We start from the raw sequence: 24,410 nt of genomic DNA, 5'->3' as shown, positions 1-24,410 counted from the left end.
GAGTTTGAGCCCCGCATCAGGTTCTGTGCTGACAGTGTGGAGCCTGCTTGGGCTTCTCTCTCTCCTTCTTCATCTCTCTCTGCCCCTCCCCTGCTTGTGCTCTCTCTCTCTCTCTCTCAAATAAATAAACTTTAAGAAAAAAAAAAGAATTATTCACCATGATCAAGTGGGATTTATTCCTGGGCTGCAGGGCTGGTTCAATATTCACAAATCAATCAATGTGATACACCATTAATAAGAGAAAGGATAAGAACCATACGATCCTCTCGGTAGATGCAGAAGAAGTATTTGACAAAATCCAGCATCCATTCTTGATAAAAACCCTCAACAAAGTAGGGATGGATGGAACATACCTCAACATTAATTGTTGCCATTAATTGTACCCCAAACGTAAAGGTCATATATGAAAGACCCATTGCTAATATCATCCTCAATGGGGAAAAACTGAGAGCCTTTCCCTTATGGTTAGGAACAAGACAAGGATGTCCACTCTCACCCTTACTATTTAACATAGTACTGAAAGTTTTAGCCTCACCAATCAGACAACAAAAAGAAATAAAAGGCATCCAAATTGGCAAGGAAGAAGTCAGACTTTCACTATTTGCAGGCAACATGAAACTCTATGTAGCAAACATGAAAGACTCACCAAAAAAATTGCTAGAATACATGAATTCAGCAAAGTCACAGAATATAAAAACCAACATGGGGCGCCTGGGTGGCTCAGTCGGTTAAGCGGCCGACTTCGGCTCAGGTCATGATCTCGCGGTCCGTGAGTTCGAGCCCCGCGTCGGGCTCTGTGCTGACAGCTCAGAGCCTGGAGCCTGTGTCAGATTCTGTGTCTCCCTCTCTCTGACCCTCCCCCGTTCATGCTCTGTCTCTCCCTGTCTCAAAAATAAATAAACGTTAAAAAAAAAAAATTAAAAAAAATAATAATAAAAAAAAAAACCCAACATGCAGAAATCTGTTGTGTTTCTATACACCAATAACGAAGCAGCAGGAAAAAAAAAAAAATCAAGGAATCAATCCCATTTGCCATTAATTGTACCCCAAACAATAAGATACCCAGGAATAAACCTAACTAACTAAAGAGGAGATCTTTGGAAAGATTTTAAAGAGGAAAAAAATTCACTCTTGAATTTGTGCAACCATTAAACTGTCTATATATGTCAGAACAGTAAGTAACCAAGAGGTCACGAGAGAGGCCGTTCCCACAATTGCACAGGCCTCTATACAGATCAGACCAGCTATGTGTGCTCGGTTCAGTCACAGTCCCCAGGCTGCCCTTGGACAACAGGGAACACAACACTGGGCCTACTGCCTGATGTAGAGGCCAGGGCTGACCGTGGTGGACCACGCTTTCATGTGCTGCTGGGCCCACACACCGCAGCATTTCCAAACCCCAGGGCCTTGCTTGCTTAGTGTCTGCAGTCCCCCTGGGGAGGACTCGTACCTGGGTCGGTGTTGACGACAACTCTGCTCCGAATGAGCTCGGAGGGGGAGAAGCCAGTCTCCAACAGCCAAGGCCTGAGATCCACGTAAGCATCTGCAAGTTGCTGGAGCACGTAGAGGAAGAACTCAGACACTTCCTCGCCCTTGCTCTGTACCAGGTCCAGAATTTTGCGAACCTTAGTAAGAAATTAGACCACACAGCTCTAAGAAACCAGGAGGCTTCCATGAACCCAAAAGTAAAAAGGTCGGACTGGCCCAAGAGGTGTGCCCACCCCCAGGATTCTTCCTGTGTCTCCTTGTCCCTCTTCACCTAACACTACTGCCGGCCAGGAATGAGTGTTGCAGGGAGAAAGTTACCTCTTGGGCATAATGAGGTGGGTGCTGGGCCACACAGCAAGGGGCTAACAGACCCCCATGGAAGTTACACCCTAAAAAAGGCTTTTTGTATTATTCAAAATGCACGAAAAAATCACGTAAGTCAGTTACTGTGCTTCCCCCAGAAACCCTCTGTCTCCTCAGAGCCTGGCAGGATCACGTGACAAACAAGTTCTGTCACTCCTTGACCCAAAGAGTGTTCAGCCTTGCAATTCTCTTTTTCAGGAGATGACACAAAGCTAAAATGAAACTAAGGGTTGTTAAGACCTCCTCCAGTGGCGTATGGAAAAGTCTTTACTGTGGACCCAGCCTGGGACACAGTTGTTCCCAAATCAGAGGCAAGGCCATTCTCAGAGCCTTACCCAGCAGTGAGCAGCTCTCTGGAGTCTAAAGGCACTGAATGAACATCACCGCTAAGGTGTGAGGTGGTCATTTTCTTTTTCTCTCCTCCTACTCGAAAGTGGATTGAAATCAACCAGTTTGGGAAGCAGTACACAGAGCGAGGAGAGCAGAGACGTAAGAGGAGTCTGCTCTCAATGCGCACACAAAAAGCAAAATGTGCAATTGTGTAATCAGCTGATAACCCCAGCGTTTCTGTTTTATCAACGACCCCAGTGGGAAATTCCGCCAATGTACTAAACTCCCAGAGATCCTCACTCAGATCAGCGGGAGAAGCCCCTTCTGGCTACCAGCCCCTGTCCCCCACACCTTGTCAGGCTGTGTGGGGCAGGCACACACGATCTCCGCATCTTCAGAGGAGAAGTAGTCATTCTTCAGCAAGTTGTCCACCAGACACTGGGTGTTGCGGATGTGAGTGACCAGAAGTTCCCGGTTGATTTTCAACAACTTAACGTGGGAGTGAGACTCTGATGGAATGATTCCCATCTCACCGTGGCCCTGCTTTTCCATGGCTAAAGGAGCAAGCAGCTACTTTGCCCAAATTCATCTTTGGCTACACGTATCTTCCTGGCAGAAGGGCAATCAGGATCCAGGGCGCCCGCCTCTCTCTCCGTGATGCCCCTGAAGAGACCAACGAAGTCACCAGTGAAACCAAAGCCATGGGAAAGATCCCTCCCTGCCCTTTGGTCCTGGAATTTCTCTACTTCAAGCAGGAGGAGTCATGCTTAAGATGGTGATCTGAGATGTATTAAAGAAAAAAATCTTAATTGAATGGCTTCTGCTTGTGGGTTACATGCCTAGAGAGAGTGACCAGAAATATATAGCAAATATACAACAAAACTTGTTTATTTCCTTTTGAATAAAACAAAAGTGTGCTTCAATCCTAGCCTGGAGTAGGGATGGAAAGATATATTATTTTCCATAAAAAGGTTAACCGGGACTGGAGGTTTCCACATACCCCAAGAGGGGAACACCCAGAATTGGGAGCAAAGGAGCCACGGGGTGGGAGGGGTTGTTGTGGGGGGCAGGGTCTGAGCAAAAAATGGCCTGAGGAGGGAGACAGGCAGCATGAAGTCTCCTGTGGTAGCAAAGCCTCCAGGAGCCTGGGCACAGTGACGTCTCAGTCATTACTGCCCATTGTGGATTGTGCCGTAGCCCTCCTGCACCCCTGTTCTAGCTATCCTCATACCTCCAGCAAAGTCTGCCATATACAAGCACCTCAGGCAATGAAGGAGGAGCAATGGCCATGTGTGGAATGCAATGGGGCAGGGGGAGGGCAAGAAGGAAGGTGACATGGACTTCAAGTGGCAGCTGACCAGGAAAGGCCATCTCCCTGGAAACCCTTGAAACCCTTGTGCACCTGCTGAACCTTCTGTCTGGGTAGAAATAGAGACCCAAGCCATTTTATGTGGGTATTAAAAACTAACTTGGGGGGCACCTGGGTGGCTCAGTCAGTTGAGCGTCCGACTTCGGCTCAGGTCATGATCTCACGGTTTGTGGGTTTGAGCCCCGCGTCGGGCTCTGTGCTGACAGTGTGGAGCCTGCTTGGGATTCTGTTTCCCTCTCTCTCTCTGCCCCTACCCTGCACATGCTCTCTCTCAAAAGAAAGACAAACAAACATTAAAAATTTAAAAAAAAAAAAAAAACACAACTAACTTGGGTTCACCTGAGCTAGATGAGATAAATAAACCTTGAAAAAAAATTTAAAAACCTAACTTTAAAACCTAATTTGAGGGGCGCCTGGGTGGCGCAGTCGGTTAAGCGTCCGACTTCAGCCAGGTCACGATCTCGCGGTCCGTGAGTTCGAGCCCCGCGTCAGGCTCTGGGCTGATGGCTCGGAGCCTGGAGGCTGTTTCCGATTCTGTGTCTCCCTCTCTCTCTGCCCCTCCCCCGTTCATGCTCTGTCTCTCTCTGTCCCAAAAATAAATAAAAAAACGTTGAAAAAAAAAAAAATTTAAAACCTAATTTGAGCTACCCCAAATTGCGCTGATTATCTTTCTTGTTCCCTAAGATCCTGTGGCCACTTCTCCACTCATCCTTGTGTATATAAAATGGGTCATCATCTTAGAAGCAGAAAGGCCCCGACCTGGCCACTCAGTCCCTCATCTAGGTAGGAAAACTCACAGATTCAGACAGTTTTTAAACTTTTTGTTGTGCCCTGCCCACCCTCCCCCCCCCCCCCCCGCCACAGCCACAAATGACAGACCTGTAAACACAGCATCATTCATGTTTTACGAGCCCAGGTCCATTAACATTCAAGTCCAGCGGTTCTCAGCTCTTTTCCCCCAAGTCACACATGAGGCTCCTGGTCTTTGACACACTTCCAGTTTTCCTTATTTTACTTATCAATTTGCTAAACGTCGCAAGCCTTCCAGAGATTTCCCAGTGGGACCCCACGCAATAACTTTCCTTTTATAACCTGAGTGACTGAGCAGGACAGACTACACTTGAACACTCTAAGCAGCAGGAGGCCAAGACATCTTTACCAAAAAAAACCAAAACAAAACCTTTCAGGGATGGAAATGATTGGTTAGTTACTGTTCTAGTAACACGCTCACCTCTTAGATGTTAATGCAGCCTTTTCCGCTGAGGTCAACTGTATGCCCCATTTTAGGATCCACAGCTTTGGGAAACTGGTTCCCTGAAGGGACACCAGGTGATAATATTAAATTTATATTAGGGGTTAACGATACCTTTTCAAGTTTCTGGCCTTATTCTTTGAAGTAAGTCAGAATATTTTAGAACAACATTCTCTCCTTAAATCTTCGATTTCCAACTTCTTTCTGGAACCTGCAAAATAAAAAAAAAAAAAAAGTTTTCCTTGAAAATACTATTGCAATGAAGGGCGAACAAACAAATGAAATTGACGACTAGATAGTTTCGAACCCAGAACTCAAGGATGCTGGGTACCACCTGGAGGGTCTTCCTCAGGGCAATGTTTTCTACATGTCATTCAGACAACACACTCACCTTTTTTTTTTTTTTTTTTGGCCATAATTGAGTCCTACCTGTACTTTATTTGCTTCACTTTGTGCTTTAAATTGACGGTTTTATTCTATTTTTTGTTTTACTTCTAGTATAGTTACTAAACAGTGTAATAGTAGTTTCAGGGGTAGAATACATTGATTCAGCACTTCCATACGTCACCTGTCACCCAGCGCTTATCACAGCAAGTGAACTCCTTAATCCCCATAAATAAACTATTTCGAAACCCAGATTAATTTTTTTTTTTTTTTGAGTAGGCTTCCCACCCAGCACAGAGCCTAATGTGGGGCTTGAACTCATGACCCTGAGATCGAGACCTGAGCTGAGAACACTAAGCCACCCAGGAGCCCCAACACTCAGATTCATTATTTTATTTTATTTTATTTTAATTTCATTTTATTTTATTTTATTTTATTTTAATTATATGAAATTTATTGTCAAATTAGTTTCCATAACAGATTCATTTTAATTTTTTTTTTAATGTTTATTTATTTTTGAGACAGAGAGAGACAGAGCATGAACGGGGGAGGGTCAGACAGAGAGGAAGACACAGAATCTGAAGCAGGCTCCAGGCTCCGAGCTGTCAGCACAGAGCCCGACGCGGGGCTCGAACTCCCGGACCGTGAGATCGTGACCTGAGCGAAGTCGGACGCCCAACCGACTGAGCCACCCAGGCGCCCCATAACAGATTCATTTTAAAGGAAATTTTATACTGCCATTGTAAGTGAAAACTATCACTTTCGATAAATAGAAAGTTACACAAAAATAAATCCGTCGGAAATAAAACCATGCTGTTGGATTCCAGCTCAACGGTGCTGCCTGGAGAGATCCGAGGTCTGAGGCCTGAGGCCTGTGAACATTTGAGGCCATTAAAGACACAGTAGGACAAAACTGAGCCTTTTCCCCCCCTTTGGTGATAATCCTAAATCTGAGAGAACTGGAAAGGGAACTGCCCACTTCACGATGCTGTATTTTGCCGGCCACCACTCCTGCCGAAGGCGGCTTGAGATGGGTGTTACCTATCATCTGTTCAAACCTAATCTGCATCCATCTGCAATAAGGGTCCAGTTTTACTCATGGCTCTAGCCTCTTCTGAGCCTGCAATTCCCACAAAACCAATGATCTCTCCCCTCAGGCTGCCCCATAATAGTCCCACAGACATTTCTACTGCTTACCATCAAAGGCAGAAACTTCAGTCGCCTGATTTAGAGCCACTTAGGCAAAGCAACAAATTATGTGCCAGCCAGCTGGCAAGGGGGCTATTGTACTATAATTTCCAAAGCCCTGGTTTGAGATTTAATCAGATTTGCAGAATGAGCTCAATTCAGCAGGAACTTATGGTAAAGAAAGCTGAACCTGCCCAGGTATACAGAATCCAAGGGTAGACGGAATATATACCATAGGACACGATAGAGAAATTCAGTTCACAGGCATCTGGAATACCAAGCAGAGTCAGGGATCTCCTGGCCCCAACAGGGCACCCATTACTATCTTCGCCTGGTAAAAGGTGGGTCTGGCTAATGAGGCCAGTCTAGTTGTCACTTCCAGGCAAACAGAAGACCAAGGTTGGCCAGGGTCAGGTTTGGTGAGCTGGGCCTGATCTGATGGGTGGGGCTCTCCCGGGCAGTGGTGCAGAGCCAAGAAGACAGAAGGTGGAGATCCTGGTGAGGCATGTCCAAGAAACAACCATAGAAAACATGAAGCCAATGGAGGTGGCCGGAAAAACTAGACAGACCCATGGCAGAATAAAAGAGGAAGATGAAGCAGAGGAACGAAGCAGAAAAGGTCAGGGAAGGGCCAGTCTCCCACCTAAAGCCATCTCTTGTGACAAAGGCAAGCGGGGGTGGAGCCTATTGGTGGGGAGGGAGCCTCTTGGGAGCTGAGGGGTTTAGATGGCACCCCCACCCACTCCTCTTCTTCCCGGCTTTCTGATCTGCCCTCAGAGAGGTTTAGTTCCCAGGTAACAGAATGCCAGGGTCCATCCACCACCTTAGGCTCCTTATGGAAATCTGTGCCCAGGTCCCATCTTGGAATTTGATCTTCTAAGCTAAATATAAAGTCTGCAGAGCCAATCAATCAGTCAATCAATCAATGGCTCAGGGAAGCTTCTCTGAAGAAAACAAAGCAAGTATTGGGGAAAGGCAGGCATTCAAAGGAAAAAAGAGGTAGAGACAGGAGAGAGACATTCTGTAAGACTATACAGCAGATGGTTGACTAGAAATGAAACGCAAGCCACATGTGCAATCTAAGATTTCCCAGTAGCCACATTAATAAATGTCAAAAAGAATCAATTTTAATGTTTTATTTAACCCAATGTATTAAATATATTATTGCAATATGTAATCAAGATAGAATTAAGGAAATATCTTACATTCATTTTTTTTTTTTTCATACAAAGACTCTGAAACCCAGTGTGCATTTTATACTTAGACCACTTCTCGGTTTGGACCAGCCACACATCAAGGGTTCGCCAACTACATGTGGCCAGGGGCTACTGCGTTGGCACAGCTGTAGAGGAAGCACTGGATGCTGGCGTAGGAAGACATCAAAGCTCCTCCCTGTCCCTGTTCCATTTTATTTTTTTTAATTTTTTTATTTTTTCAAAAAAATTTTTTTTAATGTTTATTTATTTCTGAGACAGAGAGAGACAGAGCATGAGTCGGGGAGGGGCAGAGAGAGAGGGAGACACAGAATCTGAAGCAGGCTCCAGGCTCTGAGCTGCCAGCACAGAGCCCGACGCGGGGCTCGAACTCACGGACCGTGAGATCATGACCTGAGCTGAAGTCGGACGCTCAACCGACTGAGCCACCCGGGCACCCCTCCCTGTTCCATTTCAAATACCGATGCCAGGAATGACTGAATTGGCTTTTCAGCTTAGTTTCGCAGAAAGTCAGTGAGGCAGGTAGTTAAAAAAGTGAGGTCGCTGATAGTTCTGCCAGCTCAGAAAGGAAGTAAGTACTGGTTTATAGACCTACTGGTTTATAGTCGGTGTACAATTCCTTTCAACTATCACATACAAATTTACAGCTTTTTATGCTTCCAAAGATTAAAACTAAGAACTATTTTTTATCAAAGCATTTTTGTGAGGGGCGCCTGGGTGGCTCAGTCGGTGAAGCGTCTAACTTTAGCTCAGGTCATGATGTCCCAGTTTGTGGGTTCGAGCCCCGGGTCAGGCTCTGTGCCGACAGCTCAGAGCCTGGAGCCTGCTTCAGATTCTGTCTCCCTCTCTCGGCCCTTCCCCGCTCACACACTCTCTCTCTCCCTCCCTCTCAAAAATAAATAAATATGAAAAAAATGTGTTTTCAAATGCTATAGATAGTATAATGAGACGTTCACACACCATGGGTAGGAATGTACCCTGGTGGAGAACATCTGGGAACCCATTTGACAGCACATATGAAGAGCCTGTGAGAAGTTCGTTTTAGTGATTTCCCATTCTAGAGACCTGTCCTCTGCAAATATTTCCTATTCTAGAAGTCTGCCTTCTGAAAAGATTCAGAGGCTCTGACAATTTTGTGGGTTTTTTTTTTAAACAGTTTTCTTCTGCTTCTAGCTGTAATACAGTAGCTTATGACTCCCACAGAGGTCAACTGCAGGTGAAGTGATCAACAAATTGGGGTATAATCATACAGTACAGCGCTATTCGATAATAAATATGAATGATACAACACGAATATCACAGATATTATGCTAAGAGAAACCAGACTCAAAAGACTCTGAATGATTCCATTCATACGATTCCAAAAATCTGACCTAGAAATCAGAGCAGTGGTTCCCTGGGGTGGGGGGGTGGGAAGACAGGAGAAACTGCCTGCATAGAGAAACACGAGAAATTTCTGGGGAGACAGAAATGTCCTTTATCTTTTTTTGATAAGTTTTTTTTTAATGTTTATTTATTTTTTGAGAGAGAGAGTGAGTTCTGCAGCTCTGTGGAGGGTAGGGAGCCATTTTGGCAGAGACAGGACAGAGAGAGAGAGGGAAGGTGTGGCACATGGAGATTGCACAAGAAGAGCACTTCCCCTGGAAAGGAGCTGGACGGAAAGAGTGCAAACACTCACAGGGCGCTTGACAAGAAATCTGTCCCCCAAAACCATTGATGGGTAGGAAGGAGAGGGTTTCAGTTCTACCAGGATTCTATAAACAGTGGAGGGCATAATCTGAAGGTTCAGAGCTCATTAACTGGTGGCGCTCCAGTGATAGAGTAGGGCAAAACCCCAGGAGTGGGCAGCACAGTCTGAGGGTTCCCTGTGTCTTGTGGGGAGAAGCTGTTCCCCTGCTTGGAGTACATGTGGTAGAGGCCATATGGCCTCCTCACAGGCAAAGTTTTCAGTGGACCCCAGAGAGAAGCCATGTTTGCTGGTATTGGGACAAAGACTTTAGAGTGTGGCAAATTGGCACTGGGTAGGTGTTGTGATTTGCCATAGACTTTTTTTTCCTCTATTCTATCAAGCTTCTTTCAACAAGCAGACTGAAACACACCTAGGATCAAGCTTCCTTTTTTTGATTTTGTTTTTAATTTTTACATTTTTATTTTTTATTTAATTTTTTTCTTCCTCCAAAATGACAAGATGGAAGAATTCACCCCAAAAGAAAGAATAGGAATAAATGACAGCCAGGGATTTAATCAACACAGATGTAAGTAAGATGTCTGAACTAGAACTTAAAACCATGATTATAAGAATACTAGCTGGGGTTGAAAAAAGCATAGAAGACACCAGAGAATCCCTTTCAACAGAGATAAAAGAACTAAAATCTAGTCAGGCCAAAATAAAAAATGTTGTAACTGAGATGCAATCTTGAAGGAATGCCGCGATGGTAAGGATGGATGAAGTAGAGCGGTGAATCAGTGATATAGAGGATAAAATTACAGAAAATAATGAAGGAGAAAAAAAGAGGGAAACTAAGGCAAAAGCATGATATAAAACTTAGAGAACTCAGTGACTTATCAAAAATTAATAACATTTTGGGGTGCCTGGGTGGCGCAGTCGGTTAAGCGTCCGACTTCAGCCAGGTCACGATCTCGCGGTCCGTGAGTTCGAGCCCCGCGTCAGGCTCTGGGCTGATGGCTCGGAGCCTGGAGCCTGCTTCCGATTCTGTGTCTCCCTCTCTCTCTGCCCCTCCCCCGTTCATGCTCTGTCTCTCTCTGTCTCAAAAATAAATATTAAAAAAAAAAAAAATTAATAACATTTGAATCAGAGGAGTCCCAGAAGATGAAGAGAGAGGAAAAGGGGCAAAAGGTTTATGCAAGCAAAGTATAGTGGAAAACTTTCCTAATCTGGGGAAGGACACGGATATCAAAATCCAAGAAGCACAGAGAACTCCCATTAGATTCAACAAAAACCAACCATCACCAAGGCATATCATAGTCAAATTCACAAAATACACAGAGAAGGAAAGAATTATGAAAGCAGAAAGGGGAAAAAAGTCCTTAACCTACAAGGGATGACAGATCAGGTTCACAGCAGATCTGTCCACAGAAACTTGGCAGGACAGAAGGGAGTGGCAAGATATATTCAACGTGCTGACTCAGAAAAATATTCAGCCAAGAATTCTTTATCCGGCAAGGCTGTCATTCAAAATAGAAGGAGAGATAAAGACTTTCCCAGATAAACAAAAACTAAAGGAGTTTGTGACCATTAAACCAGCCCTGCAAGAAATTTTAAGGGAACTTTTTGAGTGGAGAAGAAACTAAACAAAACAAAAAAGACCAAAAGCAACAAAGAAAGGACCAGAGAACATGACCAGAAACACCAATTCTACAAGCAACACAATGGCACTAAATTCATATCTTTCAGTACTCACTGTAAATGTAAATGGAATAAATACTCCAATCAAAAGACACAGGATATCAGAATGGATAAGAAAACAAGACCCATATATATGCTGCCTACAAGAGACTCATTTTAGACCTAAACACACCTGCGATTGAAAGTAAGGTAATGGAGAACCATCTATCATGCTAATGGACATCAAAAGACAGCTGAAGTAGCCATACTTATATCAGACAAACTAGATTTTAAAACAAAGGCTGTAACAAAAGATGAAGAAGGGCATTATATCATAATTAAGGGGTCTATCCACCAAGAAGGTCTAACAATTATAAATATGTATGCCCCCAGCTTGAAACAACCCAAATATATAAGTCAATTAATCACAAACATAAAGAAATTCATTCATAATAATACCATAATAGTTAGGGACTTTACACCCCCATTTACATCTAAGCAGAAAAATCAACAAGGAAACAATGGCTTTGAATGACACACTGGACAAGATGGGCTTCATAGATATATTCAGAACACTTCATCCTAAAGCAGCAGAATACAGATTATTCTCAAGTGCACATGGAACATTCTCCAGAATAGATCACACACTGACCGGGTCACAAATCAGCCTTCAACAAGTACAAAAAAACTGATATCATACCATGCAGATTTTAAGACCACAGCGCTATGAAACTTGAAATCAACCACAAGAAAAAATTTGGAAAGACCACGAATACTTGGAGATTAAAGAACATCCTACTAAAGAATGAATGGGTTAACCAAGAAATTAAAGAGGAAATTAAAAGGTACATGGAAGCCAATGAAAATGAAAACACAACAGTCCAAAACCTCTGGGACGCAGCAAAGACAGTCATAAGAGGAAAGTATATAGCAATCCAGGCCTTCCTTAAGAAGGAATAAATGTCTCAAATACACAACCTAATCTTACACCTAAAGGAGCTGGAAAAAGAACAGCAAATAAAGCCCACAACCAGCAGAAGAAGGGAAATAATAAAGATTAGAGCAAAAACCAATGATATCAAAATCAAAGAAACAGTAGAAGAGATCAACAAAACCAGGAGCTGATTCTTTGAAAGAATTAACAAAATTAATAACCCCCTAGCCAGATTTATCAAAAAAAAAAGGACCCAAATAAATAAAACCATGAATGAAAGAGGAGAGTTCACAACCAACAACAAAGAAATACAAACAATAATAAGAGAATATTATGAGCGATTATATGCCAACAAATTGAGCAATTTAGAAGAAATGGACAAATACCTAGAAACACATAAAATACCAAAACTGAAACAAGAAGAAATTGAAAATGTGAACAGACCTATACCCAGGAAATAAATTGAATCAGTAATCAAAAATCTCCCAACAAACAAGAGTCCAGGGCCAGAAGGCTTTCCAAGGGAATTCTACCAAACATTTAAAGAAGCGTTGACACCTATTCTTTTGAAGGTGTTCCAAAAAATAGAAATAGAAGGAAAACTTTCAAACTCCTTCTACAAGGCCAGCATTACCTTGATCCCAAAACCAGACAAAGACCCCACTAAAATGGAGAACTACAGACCAATTTCCTTGATGATCATGAAGGCAAAAATTCTCAACAAGAGACTAGCAAACCAAATCCACTAATACATTAAAAGAATTATTTACCATGATCAAGTGGCATTTATTCCTAGGCTGCAGTGCTGGTTCAATATCCACAAATCAATCAACTTGATACATCACATTAATGAAAGAAAGGATAAGGACCACATAATCTTCTCAATAGATGCAGAAAAAGCATTTGACAAAATACAGCATCCTTTCTTGATAAAAACCCTCAACAAGGCAGGGATAGATATAACACACCACAACATCATAAAGGCCATATACCAAAGACCCACAGCTAATATCATCCTCAATGGGGAAAAACTGAGTTCCTTCCCTCTAAGGTCAGGAACACAACAGGGATGTCCACTCTCACCACTGTTGTTCAACATAGCGTGGGAAGTCCTCGCCTCAGCAATCAGACAACAAAAGAAATAAAAGGCACTCAAATTGGCAAGGAAGAAGTCAAACTTACACTCTTTGCAAATGACATGATATTCTAGGTGGTAAACCCAAAAGACTCTGCCAAAAAATTGCTAGAACTGATACATGGATTCAGCAAAGTATCAGAATATAAAATCAACGTACAGAAATCTGTGGCATTTCTATATGCCAATAATGAAGCATCAGAAAGAGAAATCAAGGAGCCGATCCCACTTACAACTGCACCAAAAACCATATAATACCTTCAAATAAACTTAACCAAAGAGGTAAAAGTTATATACGCTGAAAACTATAGAAAGCTTATGAAAGAAATTGAAGAAGACACAAAGAAATGGAAAAACATTCCACACTCATGGACTGGAAGAATATTGTTAAAATGTCAATATTACCCAAACCAATCTACATATTCAATGCAATCCCTATCAACACCAGCATTCCTCACAGAGCTAGAACAAACAATCCTAAAATTTATATGGAACCAGAAAAGACCCCAGATGCCAAAGTAATTAATTTCCCCCAAAAGGAAAAGAAAAATTAGGTATATCCTCACCAAGAAAGAGCTGGCATAGCTACATTAAAATTAAATAAGGGAAGAAATGTTACTAGAGGTAGAAAAACATTTTATAATGATAAAATGATCAATTTTAAAGGACAATAGAAAGATTTTAATTTGTATGCACCTAGTAACATATTTTCTTTTTTTAATTTTTTTTTCAACGTTTTTTATTTATTTTTGGGACAGAGAGAGACAGAGCATGAACGGGGGAGGGGCAGAGAGAGAGGGAGACACAGAATCGGAAACAGGCTCTAGGCTCCGAGCCATCAGCCCAGAGCCCGACGCGGGGCTCGAACTCACAGACCGCGAGATCGTGACCTGGCTGAAGTCGGATGCTTAACCGACTGCGCCACCCAGGCGCCCTATATGCACCTAGTAACATATTTTCAAAATAATAAAGCAAAAATTGGGGCACCTGGGTGGCTCAGTCAGCAGATAGATCCTCTGACTTCAGCTCAGGTCATGATCTCATGGTTTGTGAGTTCGAGCCCCACATCAGGCTCTCCGCTGTCAGTGCAGAGCCTGCTTCAGATCTTCTGTCCACCCCCACCTCACTACCCCTCCCCCTGTTGCTCTCTCTCTCAAAAATAAACACTTAAAATAATAATAATAATAATAATAATAATAATAATAAAGCAAGAATCGGTAATCCTAAAAGGAGAAATAGACAAATCCACAATCACAATGGAGGTTTTTTTTAATTTTATTTATTTATTATTGAGCGAGAGAGAGTGAGAGCGAGAGCGAGAGAGAGAGCACACAAGCTAGAGAGAGGTAGAGATTGGAGACAGAATCCAAAGCAGGCTCCAGGCTCTGAGCTGTCAGCACAGATCCTGACACGGGACTTGAACTCATGAATGGTGAGATCATGACCTAAACTGAAGTCAGACACTTAACTGACTGAGCCACCTAGGTGCCCCACAATGGAGGACTTTAATACATGCTTCAGAGTAACTGAAAGAAAACACCACAAAAATTAACAGCCAGTAAGAACATGGAGAATCTGAACAGAATAACAAGTCTTCTAACTGACATCTATAAAACATGTACCCAACAGCAACAGAATGCCTCACATTAAACTGACGTATCATAAAGCAAGTTCTTAACGTATTTTTTTTTTAAATGTTTTTATTTATTTTTGAAGGAGAGAGAGACCGAGCAGGGGAGGAGCAGAGAAAGAGGGAGACACAGAATTTGAAGCAGGTTCCAAGCTCCGAGCTGTCAGCCCAGAGCCCGACGCGGGGCTTGGACTCACAAACTGGGAGATCACGACCTGAGCCGAAGTCGGATGCCTAGCCGACTGAGCCACCCAGGTGCCCCTTAACATATTTTTTAAAGTTTATTTATTTATTTTTTAGAGAGAGAGAGAATTCCAAACAGGCTCTGCACTGCTCCAATGCAGAGTTCGAACTCAGAAACTGTGAGATCATGATCTGAGACGAAGTTAAGAGCCAGATGCTTAACCGCCTGAGCCACCCAGGTGCCGCTTAGCACATTTTAAAGGACTGAAATCATTCAGAATATATTCTCTGACCATAGTGGAATCAAGCTAGAAATCAAAAATAAAAAGACACCTAGAAAATCCCCAAATCAACTGGTCAGAGAATAGAAATTAGAAAATATTTTGAACTGCATGATAATGAAAATACAACACACCAAAAATACAACACGTGTGGGATACAATTAAAGAACTCATAGAAATGTATAGACTTACATGCACATATTAGAAAAGAAAAACAAAAATTCTATCTACAAAGTGGGTTTAGGGGGAACATATGTCAACCTAACAATGAAGGTCATATATGAAAACCCCACAGTGACCATCATACTCCATGGTGCAAAACTGAGAGCTTTCCCTTTAAGGTCAGGAATTTATTTAGAACAACAAGCACATGAGGACAAGCACATGGTCAATGCAGGTCTCTGTGTTCTCTAGCTACCCCCACACCCTCCTTCACTGGCCAGCGGCCAGGAGAAGCTGGAGGGGAAGTGGGTCTGGAGTGGCAAAAAGCTACACTTTCCAGAGAGTGCTCCTGTAAGTCAGTCTTACTGCAAAAGGGTCAGCAGGGCGCCTTCCCAGCTGAGGAGCACAGTGAGAGTGAGCAGGCCTCCTGGAGAGTGGAGACCTCCGTCCATTTCATTTGTTCATTTACACTCATCTTGCACAAAGGCAACTGGACCCCTGCCCTCAAGGGGGCTCACAGACAAGAGAAACAGCACAAACAGAAATCTAGCCGTTCACCAAATGCAAAGAAAACAAACTAATAGAAGAACGGAGGAAACAAAGCAAAGACTTCTGCCTGAGGTAAAGTTGGAACCCTAGAACGGAGTGAAGTCTGTGCTAGCCAAAAGTCTGCAAACGGCAAGCAAGGCCTGGGGTGCTTAGAAGAGCCCCGCGACCGACCTGCTGTCAGAAGGCATGTGATGAGGTCACAGGAACACATTGGACAAAGTATCACTTAGAAAGGAGCCCCACTTGGGGGTGCCTGTGTGGCTCAGTCCATTAAGCATCCCACTTCAGCTAAGGTCATGATCTCCCGGTCTTCTCCCCATCTGTGAGTTCGAGCCCCACGTGGGGCTCGGAGCTGACAGCTCGGAGCTTGGAGCCTGCTTTGGATTCTGTGTCTCCCTCTCTCTCTGCCCCTCCCCTGCTCACAGTGTTTCTTTCTCTCTCTAAAAATAAATGAACATTTTTTAAAAATTGAAAGAAAAAGAAAGAAAGAAAGAAAGAAAGAAAGAAAGAAAGAAAGAAAGAAAGAAAGGAAGGAAGGAAGGAAGGAAGGAAGGAAGGAAGGAAGGAAGGAAGGAAGGAAGGAGTCTCACCTGGGGAAAGAACAACTGGGACTCACATGCAGAGACTGAGCGACTTCTGTTCCCCTTTCATCCCGGAATCACGGGGAGGCCCTTCCCCTACATTCAGTTTCACTTTCTAAAGAGGGATTTTGCCCAGTCCTGCGGCTTTCTTCCTTTTCTACTATCCCAAGAGACCCTGAAAGTAAATGCGCACTCTTTGTAACTAAGATAAAAAACATTTTATAAAGATGCTCATCTCGGGGCGCCTGGGTGGCGCAGTCGGTTAAGCGTCCGACTTCAGCCAGGTCACGATCTCGCGGTCCGTGGGTTCGAGCCCTGCGTCAGGCTCTGGGCTGATGGCTCGGAGCCTGGAGCCTGTTTCCGATTCTGTGTCTCCCTCTCTCTCTGCCCCTCCCCCGTTCATGCTCTGTCTCTCTCTGTCCCAAAAATAAATAAAAAACGTTGAAAAAAAAAATTTAAAAAAAAGATGCTCATCTCTATAGAGGTTTCTTTTTATGTTTGAATAACTTTCCCCCAGTAGGAAAGCGATTTATCTGCTCACTGTGGAAACTTTGGGAAATGCAATCAATCAATCAATCAATAAATAAATAAATAAGAGGGAAAAAAAAACCACATCACCTACACCACTGTTAACATTCTAGACTAACCTTCTACATTTTGGCATCATTATATATATATATATATATATATATATATATATATATATATATATATATGCTGTCCCCTTACCATTATCTTGTGTTTCTGTGTAACCACCAAGGCCCTCTCTTGAGCTGCAGAAGCCAGTTTCTGACAGATGCTTTACTTCCCCGGTTTTTATTTTATAAAGAAAAATAAGAGCCACCTGCCACTCTTTGATCTTTTAAAGCCCGTAACTGAGAAATTCCATGTGCCAAACAAAGGATCAAACATGATGCCGGCTGGTGACACCTCCGCTGGCCTGGCCCTGCCTGCCTGAACCCCCACAGCAAATCCAGAAGCCTCCATCCGTGGCCAATCACAAGACAACACAGTATCGTCAACAGGACCTGCAGATGGGCCGCCAGGGAACAGGCAGGGGAGGGGCACCGGAAAGACTCCAGGATGTCGGCCTCCCGTGTCCTTCTCCAGAGGTCGGGTGTCACGGGCTGCACTGCGTGGTGGCTCCAGCAGGGCACAGAAGGACCATCACTAACACTGAGTAAGCACTTTACTAGGGGCGCGGCATCCAGCCAAGGCTTTCCAGTACCTGCGAGAGATACAGTAACACAGGGCTAGATGTGGTCTCTAGAGCCAGCCAGGCCGAGGGACTGAATTTAAACCCTGTTCCCTTACTCATTAGCAAGCTAGCCGCAGCTTCTCTGAGCCTCAGTTTCCTCACAGTGACAGCCCCTGCCTCAAAGTGTTGCTACAAGGACTGAGTCATTATTCAAAGTGTCTAGACTGGGCATCAAGTAAAAATACTCAGTGATTATCACCTAATTTAATCTTCTCTATTATCTCCCTCAATTCTCGGACAACCCTAGGTGGCAGAGGCCATTGTTACGGCCGATTCACAAATGAGAAAGCTGAGGCACACAGAGGTTAACTATCTTCCCAGAGTCACCGAGTTTATAACCTGACAGGGCAGACGGACAGAACACAAGATTTCAGTGTGGTGAGCACACCGAGTGAGAAATGAACCAAGAGCGCCAGTGAGATGTGCAGCGGCCCGCGGGCCTTCCTTGGGCCCCACTGGAGCCCTCTGCAGTGGCAGGTGGCCGGGAGACATGCTCAGAGCCCCTGTCTCTTAGGAGTGTGAATGTGAGACACACTGAGACCCAGGAAACCCCCAGCACATGAGGACTGGGTCAGGGCTGCCCACTGCTGAGGGACACGGTCTCCACAGCCACCCAAGGGTCATACTCCTTAAATCCTGTGTATCTTTATAATAAACCTCCGTGCACAGAGAGGACCTCAGTGTTATCTCCGAGTGAGATCGTGAGTTACATGCAGCAGCTTTGCCCTGAGCAGAATCACCGAGCAGAGCCCAGGGGCAGAGGTCACCCTGCCCACGGCATAACTGTGCATGTCAGCTACCAAATTTGGCTTCTACCCCCCACTGACAGGGCCTCAATCAAGAACAGAAGCCTCAAGAAAATCTTTCCCCATAATCTACACTGATCCCATGATTTCACTCTTCGACACTCCGCTGCTGGGAATTCATCCTGTGCCTGGAATACTTGTATTTCAAGATAAATGACACAGCTTTCCACAAATTGGTGTTGCAATACCAGGCAAGATGAACAGATCCGAAGCCTATTCCTTCCAACATTCTTCAACAATGTAGCAGATGCAAACTGCTACATTGTGTAGTCAAGCCATTCTACAGGCATTTCTGCTGCTGTCGCTTTCGGAGGCTGGGAACACATACTAACAGAAGCAAAACCAAAGCCAGCTTCGCTGGCGTCCAGCTGCTATGGAATCTGGCCAGGGCTACGAGCTCCTGTACCTATGCTGACCCCAGCGCCACCTACATCCCTCACTGCCCTCCCCCCCACCCCCAGTTCAGTTCATTTCTCTGAGGTTATTTTTGAGAGAGAGAGAGAGAGAGAGAGAGAGAGAGAGCGCACGTGTGAGAGGGGCAGAAAGAAGGAGACAGAAGATCTGAAGCAGGCTCCACACTGTGAGCGCAAAGCCTGATGCGGGGCTTGAACTCACAACCATGAGATCATGACCTGAGTAGAAATCAAGGGCTGCTTTGGGGTTGGGAGGGAGGGGAGGGTGGGTGATGGGTATTGAGGAGGGCACCTTTTGGGATGAGCACTGGGTGTTGTACGGAAACCAATTTGACAATAAACTTTATATATTGGAAAAAAACTGAGAACAAACTGAAGGTTGATGGGGGGTGAGAGGGAGGGGAGGGTGGGTGATGGGTTTTGAGGAGGGCACCTTTTGGGATGAGCACTGGGTGTTGTATGGAAACCAATTTGACAATAAACTTCATATACTGAAAAAAAAAAAAAATCAAGGGCTGCTTAACCGACTGAGCCGCCCAAGTGCCCCTGTTCATTTCTCTAAATGTGAGTTCTCAAACAGGCTGGTGCTCCTTGAAAAATAGACACAGTGATAGAAGTAGGTGGCTCATTAAATAGTTTGGATTCTTGGGGCGCTCGGCTGGCTCAGTCAGTAGAGCGTGCAACTTCTGATCTCGGGGTTGGGAGTTCGAGCCCCACATTGGGTACAGAGCATTACTTAAAAATAAAATATTTAAAATACATAAATAAGTAGTTTGGACCCTCTTCCTAGGTACCAGGGAGGGTTACACTTCCCTACCCCCTTGAAGTCACTTGCTTTGAATCATGACCCACCAATAGTGACAACAGGGACTGCCTCCTGCCACATTGGGACAGGGACAGTATGAGCAAGACACAAACCTGTTGTTTGAGCTGCTGAGATTTTGGAATTATCTGTAACCCAGCCCAGCCTGAGGGAGACCACGCTTTTGGACAAGAACAGCATTCAGCATGTTGTGAAACTGAGGCCCAGAGTGGAGAAGTGGGTTGTCAAAGTCCAGACAGCTAGGCAGGGCTGGATGCACACCACGGCTCCCACCCTTCCTTCACAAGACGGCAGTTTCTGGAGGACAGGACCCCGGGACATTAAAGGACCACGCATAGTAAAGAGAAGTTGCTACAATTTTTTTTTTTTTTTTCAGATACCATAAAACTGACTGTGTTTATGGAGTTCAGGGTTAGGTTAAAATAAAACACTACTCTCAGTCTCGCTCTGACTTACAGTCATCTATAAAAGAAGATACTAACGTATGAAGCAGAAAAAAGGCACACGAGCAAGTCCTGCATATCCTTGATTTCTACCGCAGCGGCCGCATCTGCTTGTTGTGGTACCACATCCTGTCGTTTCACCCAGCTACCTGCCCGGTGCCAGAACCGCTGCATCTCAGCCCAGTCCACCGTCACCACGTCAGGACTGTCACGTGCGAACCATCGTCAGTGACGAAGACCTACGTACTGGCACAGAAAGGTCTTCCAGACCTATCATCACTTGAAAAACACACACTGCTGGGGCACCTGGGTGACGATCTCGCGGTTCATGGGTTCGAGCCCTGCGTCCCCATCAAATGAAGCGACAGGTCATGGAAACCAAGCAAACTCAGAGGAGATGCTACGACTCTTTCTGGGCACCTGTGAATAAAAGAAATGCTCTTTCTGGTTTGGTGAAATATCACAGTCAAGCTGACAGGTTTGTGGGCGGGAACAATTTTATTTTGTCCTCAATTTTGTAGGAGGCTGTCCACTCATGGTATTGCCACTTAACCCCGGTTTGAAATAAGGAATCAAAAGTGAAAATATCAATCCTCACGAAAAGAATTACAGAGCAAAAGAATGAACAAAACTGACTTGTAAGTAGATATTTTTCAATCTTCGGACCTCAAGCAATACCTTATTGAAGAAATGCTCCATGATAATCAAATATTTTATTTCCTTTTGTATTTTCCCCTTCCTTTCATGTAACACAAGCCTCTCAACGGTTTAAAACAATATCGGCTCATTTGCCTTCCGTGGAACATCTTGCCCCTGAGTGATGTTTGCATTTTGATGGAGGACTGCAGCAGGAAGCTCACATTTTCCCACCCGATATCCGCTCCCCACCCAAAAGGTACCGTTACCAGTGAAACCATTTGAGATTCTTTCCCCTCTCTGTTAAAAGCACATCCTATCATGAATGTCAAACCAGCAAATACCATCTCAGCAAAGCCACAAGCGGCCACACGCACTATGGGTTTCCAAAACATTCTCACTCCCACAGCCCTGAACAACAGAAATCGATCATTGATATCAGATAATAGATAACTGGTGTTTATTTATTGAATTCAGATTTAAGAGGAGCTCAAGAAAGCCACCATTCCCGGCCTGCCTCGGAGATATTCCCCAGATTATAAAACATCAATCAGAATGGACTCTGCCAACCTGAACATAGACCCCCAGCGAAACCCACACATGCCCATGAGGGTCGATGATTACACCTGCAGTCTCCTCAAGGAAATTTCTCCTCTCTTGAAGAAGATTCATTTTGGTGAATAGGACCCACAGCCTCCTCAGACCAGTCTTAAAATGACGAAGATAATTATACTGTGTCTATTGATGTGGACTGGTTGGAGTGAGGATTTTTTTTATTTTTTATTTTATTATTTTTTTTAACGTTTTATTTATTTTTGAGACAGAGAGAGAGACAGAGCATGAATGGGGGAGGGTCAGAGAGAGGGAGACACAGAATCCGAAACAGGCTCCAGGCTCTGAGCTGTCAGCACAGAGTCCGATGCGGGGCTCGAGCTCACGGACCGCGAGATCATGACCTGAGCCGGCAGTCGGCCGCTTAACCGACTGAGCCACCCAGGCGCCCCTGGAGTGAGGATTTGAACAGCATGGCCCCACCGTTCTTCAAGGTGCCCAACCACGGGGTGGGTGGACTAACCCATCCCAACAGCAAGCTCACAGAAAGCGAGTGCCTAGCATATGTTTACACAGTATTGGCAGTGCTGTGCAGAGAACACGCACAATGGGGCGACTCAAACTGGCTCCACTTTCCCTGCTGCATAATCCACAAAAACATTAGCTCAGTTATGCTCCCAGGCTTCTGACACTAGACAAATGCAAACTGCCATTCTTTAATGGGCCTACATAGAACTCTTTCTCTCGCTCTCATGGGCTGGTTGTTGTTGTTGTTCCTATTAATTTTTCTTACATTGTTTTCAATTTCTTATCCTGGGACACAAGCCCACTCCTGTATGCCTCTATCATGCCAGAAAACTACTGACAGTTTCCTCTGGAGAAAGCGTAGCAGATGGGTGAGGCTACAGTTTATTATTTGAAGCTTTTAAACTCCATTAACACTCGTTCGCTTTAAGTATCTGAAAGCCCTTAATCCCTCAGAATTTCCAAGCAGATACAGAAGTCGATCTCCCATCATCTCTCTTCTGTGCCACTGCCCCCGCCCCCTCTCCTTCTATCTAGCTTCCTTTTCTATCTTCCTTTCTTGGGCAAGTGCCACAGAACTCCAGATGCAGACGCAGCCAGCCACCCTGCCTACAAAGGAAGGAATGCTGCCCCAGCTGATGTAAGCCCTTGGGAGGGGATGGAAGCTGACAGAATGCAGACCTCCTGTCGCAGGGCCTTCTGGGAAGTCCAACTTCTGACTCCACATGGCTCAGAGTCAAGCCTCCTGGTTGAGATACACTGCATATAATGTATGCAGAACCAGCCCCTTGCTTCTCTGCTGGAACGCTGGGGCTTTTTTTTTTTTTTTTTTTAATCATTTATTTTTGAGAGACAGAGCATGAGTGGGGGAGGGGCAAAGAGAGAGGGAGACACAGAATTTGAAGCAGGCTCCAGGCTCCGAGCTGCCACCACAGAGCCCAACACGGGGCTCAAACCCACAAACCAGGAGATCGTGACCTGAACTGGAGTCGGCACTTAACTGACTGAGCCACCCAGGTGCCCCTGGAACCCTGAACTTCTTGAGTGGAACAGAATGTTGTCCAAGGCCCCCATTTTTGAGGTGAGGAAACCCGAGGCCCTGGGCAGTATGGATCAACCAGAACTAGAAGCCAGGCCTCCTGGCCCTGAGGCAAAGGCTTCTTTTGCTTCCTTGTGATTAGAATAGCTGCCTGGGTGGGCAGAAGCATACACCCTCCCCCCCAGGTAGCGATGGACAGACACCTTGTTCTTCCCCTCAGAGGACAAGGTACTTCACCTTCTCCCTTCTTAACTTCTCCCTTCGTGCTGATTGATGGTGGCCATCAAGGGCCAAGCAAGACTCTAACACCAGGTTACCTGATTCCAATCATAGCGGTGTGATTTGGACAAATGACACCACACCCCCCCTCTGTGCCTCAGTGTTCTTCCCTAGAAAATGCAGACAAGATTAGCGCCTACCTCCTAAGATCACCGCGAGGGTTCAATGAGTTCATACACACGCGGTGGTTAGGGCAGCGTGGGTCACGCTGCAGGAACAGACCATGATGGAGAAGGCAGACGAGCCCAGGACTTGTGCCCCATTCATCCTTGAGGTCCAGCATTTGACTGCGAGGGAAGAGGCCTATCTGGTTAGTCATTGCACTCTAGAACACAGTGGATGATAGATAAAAAAAAAAAAAAAAATTACTGAGGGGCGCCTGGGTGGCTCAGTTGGTTGAGCGTCCGACTTCGGCTCAGGTGACAATCTCACCGTTTGTGAGTTCGAGCCCCGCGTCAGGCTCTGTGCTGACAGTGCGGAGTCTGCTTGGGATTCTCTCTCTCCCTCTCTCTCAAAAACAAACGCTTAAAAAAGTTGTGGAGTGAATGAATCTGGCACAACACACTGCTTAGAGCAGGGGCTTCCTTACTGTGCACTGAATGAATATGCGAATACTTAGGGGAAGTTGCTTGCTAAGGTGATTGGTGGATAAATTCAAATCTGAGGGCACGAGTATCTTCTATTGCTCTAAGGCATTTATATCAGCTGCTGCGTTGAAAAGGCCAACCAGAGCCCAGCTCTCAACTTCTAGGACATTGTCTATCCATGCACCCAGGACAAAATCACTTGGGCTTTGTGACAGTGCCCCACCCCACCCCCTCTCCTGCCATGGTGCCTTATGGGGGCTGACATGCAATTATTGATTGACATTTTCCTGGTGTCATCCAGGCTTTGAAAAATGAAGTTCCCAAAACACCCTGCCTGGGATCCATCTTGGAGGGGCCAGTAAATAAAAGTACCTCATTAAGGAAAGAAGACTGAAGACAAGAGACGCTTGAATCAGAAACTAAGATCTGGAGCTCTGTAAGCGGGTTTAAGCACTTAGGCGGAAGGAAGTGCTCCAGAAGCAACAGGTCTGGGACATCTGGGGGTGGCACTGAGAACCAACACAGAGAATGTCTGGGGCTGCTCAAAGGAAAGGCGTTCCACCAGAACAGAATAAGTTAGTCACTTCAGAGGCTTGAGTTGAAACTTGACCTTGAGTAAATAAACACTGCTGACTGCTGGCCAAAACACTTAGCTGGAGA

The 24,410-nt window shown here is 44.8% G+C and overlaps 1 protein-coding gene across 9 annotated transcripts in view; it reads right to left on the bottom strand.

Annotated features, from left to right (window-relative positions):
- Nucleotides 1-24,410, bottom strand: part of NOD1 (nucleotide binding oligomerization domain containing 1) — a 78,443-nt gene that overhangs the window by 37,091 nt on the left and 16,942 nt on the right. For 5 of the 9 annotated variants that reach the window (XM_058724699.1, XM_058724704.1, XM_058724705.1 and 2 more), the window contains exons 2-4: nucleotides 4,917-5,013; nucleotides 2,533-2,844; nucleotides 1,451-1,625 (exon numbers count right to left, since the gene is read on the bottom strand). In XM_058724699.1, the coding sequence (XP_058580682.1) occupies nucleotides 1,451-1,625; nucleotides 2,533-2,733 (376 nt within the window). In that variant the 5' untranslated portion in view covers nucleotides 2,734-2,844; nucleotides 4,917-5,013. Of the gene's footprint in view, nucleotides 1-1,450; nucleotides 1,626-2,532; nucleotides 2,845-4,781; nucleotides 4,892-4,916; nucleotides 5,014-16,398; nucleotides 16,483-23,303; nucleotides 23,451-24,410 lie in introns of those variants that run through there. The other 4 variants (XM_058724700.1, XM_058724702.1, XM_058724701.1 and 1 more) reach the window with 4 other exon arrangements.

This window comes from Neofelis nebulosa, chromosome 4 (assembly GCF_028018385.1).
Source record: "Neofelis nebulosa isolate mNeoNeb1 chromosome 4, mNeoNeb1.pri, whole genome shotgun sequence".
NCBI classification, from domain to species: Eukaryota; Metazoa; Chordata; class Mammalia; order Carnivora; family Felidae; genus Neofelis; species Neofelis nebulosa.
The sequence above is the reverse complement of the archived record's forward strand: the minus strand, read 5'-3'. Positions and strand labels throughout refer to the sequence as shown.